Source organism: Hyaena hyaena, unplaced genomic scaffold (assembly GCF_003009895.1).
Source record: "Hyaena hyaena isolate Hyena2069 unplaced genomic scaffold, ASM300989v1 scaffold_31, whole genome shotgun sequence".
Taxonomy (NCBI): Eukaryota; Metazoa; Chordata; class Mammalia; order Carnivora; family Hyaenidae; genus Hyaena; species Hyaena hyaena.
In genome coordinates, this window is record NW_024080664.1 from 639,874 (window position 1) to 651,990 (window position 12,117).

General features: G+C 49.4%; 1 protein-coding gene across 8 annotated transcripts in view; it reads right to left on the reverse strand.

Annotated features, from left to right (window-relative positions):
- Window positions 1–12,117, reverse strand: part of SNED1 (sushi, nidogen and EGF like domains 1) — a 90,359-nt gene that overhangs the window by 42,146 nt on the left and 36,096 nt on the right. For all 8 annotated transcript variants that reach the window (XM_039228499.1, XM_039228497.1, XM_039228496.1 and 5 more), the window contains exons 7-12: window positions 11,537–11,650; window positions 11,318–11,431; window positions 1,753–1,878; window positions 1,160–1,264; window positions 817–930; window positions 134–250 (exon numbers count right to left, since the gene is read on the reverse strand). In XM_039228499.1, the coding sequence (XP_039084430.1) occupies window positions 134–250; window positions 817–930; window positions 1,160–1,264; window positions 1,753–1,878; window positions 11,318–11,431; window positions 11,537–11,650 (690 nt within the window). The remainder of the gene's footprint in view (window positions 1–133; window positions 251–816; window positions 931–1,159; window positions 1,265–1,752; window positions 1,879–11,317; window positions 11,432–11,536; window positions 11,651–12,117) is intronic.

Consider the following 12,117-nt stretch of genomic DNA (forward strand, 5'->3'; position numbering starts at 1 on the left):
TGACGGGCACTCCTCCTCCCCTACCCCCCCCCCTCCCCTACCACACCCCCTGCCCTGCCCTCCCCCTGCCTTCCCCCTCTGCCCTCCCCAGCCCTCCCCCTCTGCCCTCCCGCCCCTCCCCTGCCCTCCCCACCTTTCTCGCAGTGCCTGCCGTGGAACCCTTGGGGGCACTCGCAAGTGTAGGAGTCCTCATGGGCATCACAGGAGCCTCCGTTGAAGCAGGGGTCTGAGTCACAGGGTGATGGCAGTGCTGGGGGGACAGAGGGTGGTCACCCTAACTTTCCAGCTAGAACCAAGGCCACTTAAAATACTTTGTTGGGGGGAGGGTCTTGATTCTTTACACCAGGCTCGAAGGCCCTTCCCTGGTTTGCCCTCAATTTTTCCAGAATTCGCCCTACCGCTGTGTGAGCTAGGACGGGCTGTGGTACGTGGCTGTTTCCGAACGGACTCAGCACCGTCACCACGTGTAATGACACATTAGGTAAGTCATCACTTCCTTGCACGCCAGCAGGTACACAGTAGGGTGTGTTTAATCACAAACACCGAATTAGGCCCGTGTGAAGGATTTTAACAGCGAGGCCAGGGGCTCAGGAAGAGCTCGCACGCATCCAGAGGTGACTTTGCGGCGAGGAGCTTCGGGTGCAGAGGCGGTAGATGCCTGGCCGGGATTCCGGAAGACGACATGGAGGGGTGGGGAGGGTGTGCACATGCTGCGCCTCTCGTGGGCCTGTACAAAGCCCTGGCCTCCGCCTGCTGCACCCCCACTTCCTCCTCCTAACACCCCGACCTGGGCCGGTGGCCCTGCCCCCAGCTCACAGTGGCTGACGTTGTGGTCAGTGTGGCAGACGCAGAGGTAGCTCCCACCGTACTCCATGCAGTAGCCACCGTCCGGGCACTGCGTGTTCATGTTGCAGGGCGTGGCTGTGACTTCTGCAGGGAAGGAAGAGGCCGTGCGTCTCCCTGGGGCCGTGGAGTCCTTGGGGAGGAGCAGATGGCCAGTCCCCCCACCCTGGGGTGGGAGTGGGGGATCACGGGCCGCTAGTTAAGGGTCTGGGTCTATGCTTTGGGCCCGGGCCTAAGCCACCACCTACACTCTGGTTTGGGGGATTTTCAGGGGCAATGTAGGAAGGGTGCCCGCGCCACAGCCCTGGACACTTACCAAATTCACAGAGGAGCCCAAAGAAGCCTGGGGGGCACTGGCAGAGGGTGGTGTTGGCCCCCAGGCATCTGCCACCGTTGCGGCACCCACAGTGCTCGGGGGTTCCTGCCGTAGACAGAAGGGGGGAACCTCAGATGTGGGCGTGCTGGAAGGCAGAGGCCTCCCATGATCCTGACCCTTCCCTTCGCCTGCCCCCCCCACCCCATGCCTGACTCTACCCTGTGCCTGACTCCCTCCTGCTCCTGTCCCTCCCCTGTGCCTGACTCACCCCTGCACCTCTCTCCTCAGCCTGACCCTACCTTGTGCCTGATCCTCCCCCCTCCCCTGTGCCTGACTCCCTCCTGCACCTGATCCTCCCCTGCACCTGACCCTCCCCTGTGCCTCACCCTCTCCTGTGCCTGACCCCCTCTTGTGCCTGACCCTACCGTGTTCCCATGAGTGCTGCTGTGTACGCACACGCACACTCTCTCTCTCTCCCCCCTCCCAGCCCCTCATGAGTGCTTGGACGCACATTTATCTGCCTTCCTGCACGCACTACCCACAGGAGGACCCTGCCCTGGACAGCAGCCCCGGCAGCCCCAGCCCAGACTCACTCTCCCTGCAGTCAAGGCCAGTGAAGCCCTGGGGGCATTCGCACACGTAGCCCTCCTCTGCATCCACACAGGTGCCCCCGTTCTGGCAAGGGGCTGAGAGGCAGGGGTCGGGCACTGGGTGGCCTCCTGCAAGAAAGGCAGAGGTCACCAGAGGCCGCACAGCAGGAGGATAATGAGGCCAGGGCCGCCGTGCTCAGGCCCCACAGCGCTCAGGCCTCGGTGCAGGTGGGACCTGAGTCTGAGGCCACTTTCTGGGGACTCCTTGTGAGAGGCCCATCCCCCGTTGCGGGGGCAGAAGGGGAAGCAGGAGTCGGAGGCCCCACGGTGTGCCCCAAAGTGCCCCGCTAAGACCAGAGGCTCCAAACAAATGTTTCTAATCACGTGTCTCTGTTAGTAACACGGGGTTTTCCACATACAGTTTTTGTTGTTTTCTAGTTTAACTACTAATCAGAGAACACAGTCCTTTCCAACAGACTAACTTGATTTTTATAAATTTTTTAAATTTTTATTTAAATTTTAGTTGACAAGCGGTGCAATATCTGTTTCAGGAGTAGAACCCAGTGATTCATCCCTTACATATAACACTCAGGGCTCATTCAGCAAGTGCCCTCCTAGTACCCAGCCCCATCTAGCCCACCCCCCATCCACCTCCCTCCATCGGCCCGCAGTTTGTTCTCAGTTGTTAAGAGTCTCTCGTGGTTTGTTTCCCTCTCCCTTTTTCTCCCGCTCCCTTCCCATATGTTCATCTGTTTTGTTTCTTAAATTCCAGATGAGTGAAATCACTGGTATCTGTCTTTCTCTGATTGATTTATTTTGCTTAGCATAATACACTCTAGCTCCATCCGTGTCTTTGCAAATGGCAAGATTTCCTTCTTTTTGATGGCTGAGTAATATTCCTCTGTGTGTGTGTGTGTGTGTGTGTGTGTGTGTGTGTGTGTACACTACATCTTCTTTATCCATTCATCAGTCGATAGACTTTTGGGCTCTCTGCATAGCTTGGCTAGTGTTGATAACGCTGCTGTTAACACTGGGGTGCATGTGCCCCTTCGAATCAGCAGTTTTGTATTCTTTGGGCAAATATCTAGTAGTGCAATTGCTGGATTGTAAGGTGGGCTTTATTTTGTTTCCTGCAGGATGGTCTGTCATGGTGAGTGCTCCATGAGCACTTGGAAAGGATGTGAGTGTTTGTAAATGTCACTTAGGTCAGGTGGGCCGATGGTGCTCTTCACGCCTTTGAGGCCTGACTGATCCTGTGAATCACTGGGAGCGACGTGTCAGGGCCGCCCCTGTAGTTATAGATCTGTTTCTCCTTGCTTTCTCTTCCTGCGTCCTGATGCAGGTTCATAGGTGCGGGTACCTTACAGGTGTTTTGTTTTTTTGATGACACATTTGGCATAAAAGACCCATCTGTTCACGGCAGTATTCCTTATTCTTGAGTTTAATCTTTTGATATGAATATAGCCACTCCAACTTCTCTTGATCAGTTTTTGCCAGCCTGTTCCTTTTCATTATTTAGATGTTCGATATCTTCATGTGGTTCAGGATTTATCTTTTAAGTAATATATGGTACAACTGACTTTTGCTCGATGTGCGCTTCTATGACTTTTAACACATGTATAGATCTGTGTTGCCCCCATCACAGTAAGGACACTGAGCACTTCATCATCCCAAATACTTCCTTGTTGTATCTTTTCAGGGTCACAGACTCCTTCCCTTCCTGAGTCCCTGGCAACTACTGATCTGTTCATCACTATAGTTTTGTCTGTTTAAGAATGAGAGAAGCAGAAGATTATGCATGGACAGTATGTGATCTTTTGAGACTGGCTTCTTTCACTTAGCATAACGCTTTCAAGATCTGACTCAGCTGTTTGATCAGCAATCATGTATTCCATGTATGGGGAAGGACATTTGGTGTTCCTGGGTTTTGGTGATTATAAATAGACATGCTATAAACATTTGTGTATTTTGTGTGAACATAAGTCATTATTTCTTTAGGGTTAACAGCTAGGAATGGGATTACTGGGTCATATTATAAGTGCATGTTTAACTTTATGAAAAACTACTAGGCTGTTTCCACAGTGTCTAAACCATTTGACATCACCACCCAATATACGTGAGTATTCTTTTAGTTCTGTGTCCTTACGAGTCAGCACTTTATCTTGTAGTCATTCTGATAGCTTTGTGGTGGTATCTCATAGTGGCTTTAATTTGCAATTCACCAATGGCTAGTGATAATGACAAATAACCATGTTTGTTGATGTGCTTCTTTGCCTTCTGGGAATCCTTTTTGGTTAAATGTCTGTTCAGGTCTTTTGCCCATTTTGGGACTGGTTGGCTGTTTTCTCACAGTTGAGCGTGGAGAGTTCTTTATGTGTTCCGGACACCAGCCCTTTGTCAGACAGGACTTCTTGAAGCATGCAGCTTGTCTCTTCATTCTCTGAACTGTGTCAGGGCAGCGTGCTTCGTTCTGATGTAGGCCACTGTTTCTGTCTTTCTCTGCTGGGGTGTGCTTTTGATGTCTTATCTAAGAATTCTTCATCTAACCCCAGGTCACAGAGATTTTCCTCCTGTGTTTTCTTCTAGGAATATTATGGTTTTATGTTTTCCATCCAGGTCTATGATTCATTTTGACTTAATCTTGTGTAAGTTATGAGGTTGAATCTGAAGTTTATTTTTGGCATCAGAATGTCTAATTGTTCCAATACTATGTGTTGAAAAGATAATCTTTTCTCCACTGAATTGCTTTCACACCTTAAAAAAAATTTTTAATGTTTTATTTATTTCTGAGAGCAAGAGAGAGAGACTGCGTGAGCAGGGGAGGGTCAGAGAAAGAGGGAGACACAGGATCCGAAACAGGCTCCAGGCTCTGAGCTGGCTGTCAGCACAGAGCCCAACGTGGGGCTCGAACCCACGAACTGTGAGATCATGACCAGACAGCTGAAGTCGGACGCTTAACCAACTGAGCCACCCAGGCACCCCTGCTTTCACATCTTTTAAAAAAACGTGGCCAAATTTGTGTGGGTCTTCTGGATCAGGTCTTCTGTTCCACGGATGTATGTGTCAATCTCCTTGCCAATATCATAGGGTCTTGATCACTGTAGCTTTATAGTTAAGTCTTAACACAAGGTAGTGTCATTCCTCAAAATTTATTCTTTTCCAAAATTGTTTTGGCTATCTTAATTCCTTTGTCTTTTCATATACATTTTAGGACCAGCTTGTGCATAGCTACAAAACTCTGCTGAGACTTTGGTTAGAACTGTGTTAAATCTTTAGATCACCTTGGGGAGGACTGACATATTTACTATGTTGAGTCTCCCAATCCATGAACATGGGATGTCCCTCTATTTCCTTAGATCTTCAGTTTCTCTCACTAGAATTTTGTGGTGTTCAGTGTACAAGTCTTGTACATGTTTTGTCAGATTTATACCTAAGTTTTTCAATTTTGGGGAAGCTACTGTATATGGTATTGTTTTTAATATTTTCGATCAGATTGCCCAACTTAGGGAGCTCAGAAGTTCAGAAATGAGTATGGGCTTGCTGGCCCCAGATCCCCCTCTCCACAATCTCCGTATAGTTTCCAGTGCTCTGGTGCTACACGTTTCCCTGGCAAGAAAGCTGGGGCTTTTTATTGCCCCAACTCTGCTACTTCCATCCTGTGAGTGCACTCTCAAGTCTGGGCCAAGTGGTGGGTGGACAGAGAAAAAGAAAAACAATAGAAGTCGCCCATCTTTGTGGAGCCATAGGAACTCCAGACGGAGAGGAGGCTTCCTCCTGTCAGCTTCCTGCTGTTGTGGGTCCTGCTTCTTGTGGCTACTCATGGAGCACTTTCTGTCTGTCTGATGCTCACTGCTGGTGTGGGAACTGCTTTGAGTCCAGGCCGGGGGGCACTAGAGGAAAAAGGTAAATTCACCACTGGTTCTGTGGTGCTTCGAGGAAGCTTGGTCCTCTTCCCCAATCCACCTGCTACTATTTATTTTTCAGAGTCCTCAGGTAGCTGCTCCATGCATTCTGTCCAGGGTTTATGGCTGCATTCAGTGGGAGAAACAGGGTAGAGCATGCTTCCTCCATCTTCCCCAAAACTGGAAACCCTTTCCACTACTTTCAAATTATGTGTCTTTATATTTATAGTAGGTTTCTTGTAGACAGTATCTAGTTTGGTCTTGCTTTTCAATTCAATTTTACAATGTCTGCTTTTTAATTGGTGTGTTTAACCATTTTACATGTTAACATAACTATCAATATGATTAAACCTACCGTCTTGCTGTTGGCTATCACTTGTTTCATGTATTCTTTACTCCTTTTACCTTCTTCTCCTGCCTCTGGACTGAGTATTTTTAGGATTACTTTTTATTTCCACCACTGGTTTATTTTTTAAAGTTTATTTATTTATTTGGTGGGGGGGCAGAGAGGGAGGAAGAGAGAGAATTCCAAGCAGGCTCTGCACAGGCAGAAATGTTAAAGGAAATTCCTTAGACTAAAGAAAAATGGTACCAGATGAAAATCTAGATCTACACAAATGAATGAAGGGCTTTGGAAATGCTAACTATATGGGTAAATGTACAGGCATGCCTCAGTTTCCTGGACTCCACTGATACTGTGTTCTTACAGACTGAAGGTTTGTAGCAACCCTGCACCAAGCAAGTCCACTGGGGCCATTTTTCCAATCACATTTGTTCACCTTATATCTCTGTGCCACATTTTGGTAATTTTGCAATATTTCAAAATTTTTAATTATGATTATGTTTGTTATGGTGATCTGTGATCAGTGATTATGACTCACTAAAAGCTCAGATGATGGTTACCACTTTTTAGCAAAGTAGTTTTTTAAAAAATATTTTTAATGTTTATTTTTGAGAGAGAGACTGAGCGTGCACAGGGGAGAGACAGAGAGAGAGGGAGACACAGAATCCAAAACAGGCTCCAAGCTCTGAGTTGTCAGCACAGAGCCCAACGTGGAGCTCGAACCACTAACTGTGAGATCATGACCTGAGCCAAAGTCAGATGCTTAATCAACTGAGTCACCCCGGTGCCCCTAGCAAAGTAGTTTTTAATCAAGGTGTGTACATTTTCTTAGATGCTAAGAAATGCTAAGATGCTAAGATGCTAAATGCTAGACTGCAGTGTAATAGACTGCAGTGTAGTGCTAACATAACTTTTATAGGCACTGGGAAACCAGAAAATTCATTTGAGTTGCTTTATTGCCGTATCCACTTTATTACAGTGGTCTGGAACCAAGCCCACAATATCTCCAAGGTAAACTGTAAAATACTTTTCTTCTTACTTTTAATCTCTTTAAAGGTAATTTTAACACAAAAAATAACAATATGTTTTGGGATTTATAACACTTATAGAAATAAAATATATGACCTCAATAGCTTAAAGCAGCCTTAAGTGCAGGCTTTTCCTGTGAAGCAGCAGATATTAGTATTTTGGCTTTAGGAGCCATGTGATCACAGGTACTCGACTCTGCGAGTGTAATGTAAAAGCAGCCAGCCATGGACATACACAAATGACTGGGCATGGTGTGTGCCAATAAAACTTTATTTTTTCAAATGGGTGGCAGGCAGGGTGCCCGTGTGGCTTGCTCCGTTAAACATCTGACTTGGTTTCAGCTCAGGTCATGGTCTGTGGTTCGAGCCCTGTGTTGGGCTCCACACTGACAGTGCAGAGCCTGCTGGGGATTCTCTGTCTCTTCCCTCCCCCTCTCCCCTTCTCTCTGCCCCTCCCCTGCTCATGCTCTCTCTCTCTCTTTCAAAATAAATAAATAAGCTTAAAAAACCCCATTTCTTACAGATCATATATGCCAGTGCAGTCTGACAGATCTTTACTTCACCTTAACGCTCGAGAGGCAGTTTTTCCTGTGCGCACCTGCTGGGCAGACAGCCCGCTGTCCTGTGGCCGGCGTTGCTTCTGACAGGAAGTCTGTCTCCATTCTTGTTTCTCTTCGTCCTGTGTCTGGTCTTCCTCCTCTGGCTGCTTTTCAGATTTTTCTCTTTGTTCCTGGTTTTTAGCAATTTGATGATGATGTGCTCCGTGTGATTTTATTCATGCTTTTCTTGGATATGTGGGTTTTAATTTTCATCAAATTTAGAAAACACGTGGCACGTGGCTATTATTTCCTCATTTTTTTTCTGTGCCCTTCCAGCCCCCTCCGTCCTTCTGGACCCCACACGCACAGACATTACACTGCCTGGTGTGTGTCGTACAGGCCACTGGAGACACGGCCTTGGCCGTGGTCTCTCTCCCTCCTGGGTGGCTTCTTGGGTCATTTCTCCCAGTGCACTGAACTTTCCTTCTGCAGTGTCTCACCTGTGGTTAATATGTCCAGTGTGATTTTAAAATAGAGATTTTACACTTTATATCTCTAGAAGTTTCTTTTCTTGTATCTTCTACTTCTCACTGTGTCTTTTCTCCTCCATTCTTGAGCATACAGAGCATGTTTACAGTGGACGATAAAACGTGTATATCTGCTAATTTCATCATCTCTATTATCTGTTTCTATTGCTCTATTTTTCTCCTGGCTGTGGGTCATATATTCTTTTTTTCTAGCTTTTTATTAAAAATTTTTAATGTTTATTTTTGAGAGAGAGACAGAGACAGAGTGCAAGCAGAGGAGGGGCAGAGAGAGGGGGAGACACAGAATCTGAAGCAGGCTCCAGGCTCCGAGCTGTCAGCACAGAGTCTGATGTGGGGCTCGAACCCACGAACCGTGAGATCATGACCTGAGCTGAAGTCAGATGCTTAACCGACTGAGCCTGTGGGTCATATATTCTTTTTTTCTTTTTCAGTATGAGTCAATTCCTTTTTTTTTTTTTTTTTTTTACAAATTGTTGTCAAGTTGGTTTCCATATAACACCCAGTGCTCATCCCCACAAGTGCCCTCCTCCATGCCTATCTCCCCCCGCCCATCCATCAGTGCTCAGTTTGTTCTCAGCATTCAAGAGTCTCTCATGGTTTGCCTCCCTTCCTCTCCCCCACCATTTCCCTCCTTCTTCTCTCCCACGGTCCTCCGTTAAGTTCCTCCTAATCCTCCTATACGTGCAAACATATGGTATCTGTCCTTCTCTCCCTGATTTATTTCGCTCAGCATAACACCCTCAAGGTCCATCCATGTTGCTACACAGGCCAGATTTCATTGTTTCTCGTTGCCATGTAGTATTCCATCGTATAGATAAACCACATCTTCTTGATCCATTTGTCCTTTGATGGACACTTAGGCTCTTTCCATGTTTTGGCTATTGTTGAGAGTGCTGCTATGAACATTGGGGTACATGTGTTCCTATGCATCAGCACTCCTGTGTCCCTTAGGTAAATTCCTAACAGTGCTATTACTGGGTCATAGGGGAGTTCTATTTTTAACTTTTGAGGAACCTCCACACTGTTTCCCAGAGGGGCTGCACCAGTTTACATTCCCACCAACAGTGTAGGAGCGTGCCCGTTCTTCCCCATCCTCGCCAGCATCTAGAGTCTTCCGATTTGCTCATTTTAGCCACTCTGACTGGCGTGAGGTGGTATCTCAGTGTGGTTTTGATTTGTATTTNCGTTTCTCCACATCCTCGCCAGCATCTCGTCTTCTCTGATTTGCTCATTTTAGCCACTCTGACTGGTGTGAGGTGGTATCTCAGTGTCGTTTTGATTTGTATTTCCCTGATGAGGAGGGATGCTGAGCATCGTTTCATGTGTCTGTTGGCCATCTGGATGTCCTCTTTGGAGAAGTGTCTGTTCATATCTTCTGTGTGGATCATATATTCTTGATACTTAGTACACCTGATGATTTTTGGTTGGGCATCCAGCATCTGTTTATCTATAGATCTAGCATCTATTTATCCACACCAGCAAGATGATACCCCACTGAGGACCCTCCTGGGTCCTGGGTGTGAAGAGCTCTCTGAACTCTGGCTGTAGAGAAGTGGATTATTCCCAGCCTTGCTGAATTCTGGGGATTGCCTGACTCACCACTTCTAGGCCTTCTTTCCAGCCTTATGGATTTCACCGCCTCTAGAGTGTGCTGAGCCGAGTCCAGGGGTCCCTCTGCACATCTTCAGAGCTGCTTCCTCCCTCTTAGTAACTCCATCCTTTCTGGAATTCTCCCCACAACTGCAGCCACCAAACTAGAATCCCTGTCTCCATGACCCCGAGACTCAGAGGACCTGCTGGAGTCTGGGCCCCCTTGCGGCAAGGGGCTTGGGGACTTCCTGCGGGCAGACTCGGGGGCATTTGTGGGCTTGTCCGGCTCCAGTGCCTCCTCCCAGGGGCCACAGTCCCAGGATGTCTGTTGTCCAGGGGCCGAAAGCAGTCGTTTCGTGTATTTTTGTCTGGCTTTCCAGTTGTTGATGGTGAGGGAAATTCCCAGAGCAGCCGATCTTCCGTGGCCATAAGCAAAAGAATGGATACTATTTTTTCCTTAAATTCCACTTTTTGGCCAATTGCCTGTTGAACCTGATGAGAATGTCAAGGCTGGCATCTTGTAACATGACTACTGAGCCTACATTCGGGACAGCGTCGGGGCTGTCCTTCCTTACTGTCTGCTTATATTTGGATTATTCGTCCCATAAAAATGTGGATTCTTCGCAAAATCTTTTGAAATCACTAATCTGTTTTCTGTCATAAGTTTAGTTAAATACACAGATATTTAGATAACAATCTGGGCAAGGTGCACTGTGACCTCTCACAGTGATTTTAAGCAACAGACAGGTAAGGTTGCTGCCCTCCCCCCCTCCCCTCTGCACTGCAGAGCCTCACCCTCTCCTCAGGACGTGGCCCGTCCTATGTGTGGCCATGTGACCAAAGACTGATGGAGGGTACAGTGTCCATCTACATCTTACTTATGAGTGAAACATCATTTCCTTCTTAAAATTTTAGACTCAAAATTAACCTGACAAGCTTGTCTTAAGCGCCTCCCAGGGACCAGTAGCCCAAGCGGTGACACTGCTGTCATTGGCCGGCACAGTGGCTGGGCGAGACCACGGCAGGTCAGGGCAGTGTCGAACAGTGAGTTCATTCTGTGGGCTGTGAAATGTGGTTCATTTTTAAATTGATCTACCAGGTCATAATCCGCATTTATGACAATGTCAAATAGGAACTAGCAAGTTTCATCACACGCAGGAAAGATCAGTTTTCTTTCCAACTCCCGTGGCTCGGTCCCTTGCAGGGTGAGCGGCCTAGAGTTGGAAAGAAGGGTGTTAAAGCCAAGAATCTCTTGAGCAGGAAGAGGGGCCTCGAGAGGGTGGCCCCGCATGTTACAGACACGGGGACGGGGGGGCCGCGGGGGGCCGCGGGGACGGGGGGGGGGCCGCGGGGGGACACGAGGACGGGGGGGGGGCCGCGGGGGGACGGGGGACTCGGGGGGACACAGGGGGACGCCGGGAGGAGAGAGGACAAGAAGCCCGCTTGGCCTCACACAGCACACGGGCGGCAGAGTCGCAGCAGGATGGCAGCTTGGGGACAGGCAGGCGCAGGCAGGGCTGGGAGGTGACCCCCCCGGGCCACAGCGGAGTTCATCTGGGTGGTGTGGGAAAGGGGCTGCACTGCTGTCCCCGTGGGGGCTGCGGACGTTTGCCATTACCTGTCTCACAGCGAGGTCCTGTGAAGGGCTCTGAGCACAGGCAGGTGAAATTCCCCACGAGGTCCACACACGAGCCTCCGTTCAGGCACGGATCGGAGGCACATTCGTCCACATCTGCGGGCAATGGAGGTGGGAGCTTGGCTGGAGCCAGTCTTTGGCTTCCCAGCACTGGGTCTGGCCGGGCAGGAGCCTCTCCCATCCCCCGGGCAGGCCACTCACCCGTCTCGCAGGCCGCACCCGTGTAGCCAGCCTGGCACAGGCACACCGCTTTGCCGCTCTCCGCCTGGCACTGCCCGCCGTTCTCACACTCTCTGCTGTCACATGGAGACAGTGCTGCACGTGCAGAGGGGGGGAATGTGTTGGACCCTCGGCTGTGGCTGCCGGGGATGCCTGTCCCATCCCACTCTGGAGGTGGCTCTAAGGGTGTCGGCTGTGGGGTCTGGGCCTGGACGGTCCCCTCCCATCGGCCCAGAGTTCATCCGCATCGGGTTTGTGGCAGCAGATCTGTAGTGGGAGGAGGCTGTGCACCCACTGGATGGGGGCACGGGGGTGACGGGGTGCAGGCCCCACCCACCCTGGGGTTCTTGTTGCCGGCACAGAGTGGGATTCTGGAGGGATTCCTCTGGGCCAGGCAGGGGACACAGCCTGTGACAGCACCTGGAGTGGGTACAGTGGGTAGAGGTGCAGGAGGAGCCAAGTGGCCTGTGGGTGAAGGGGCGAGGTGGGGAGGAGGCATGTCTTGCTGTGGGCTGGGTGCAGAGGTGCTTGACCCCCACCAGGTAGGGGTGGGGGAGGCACAG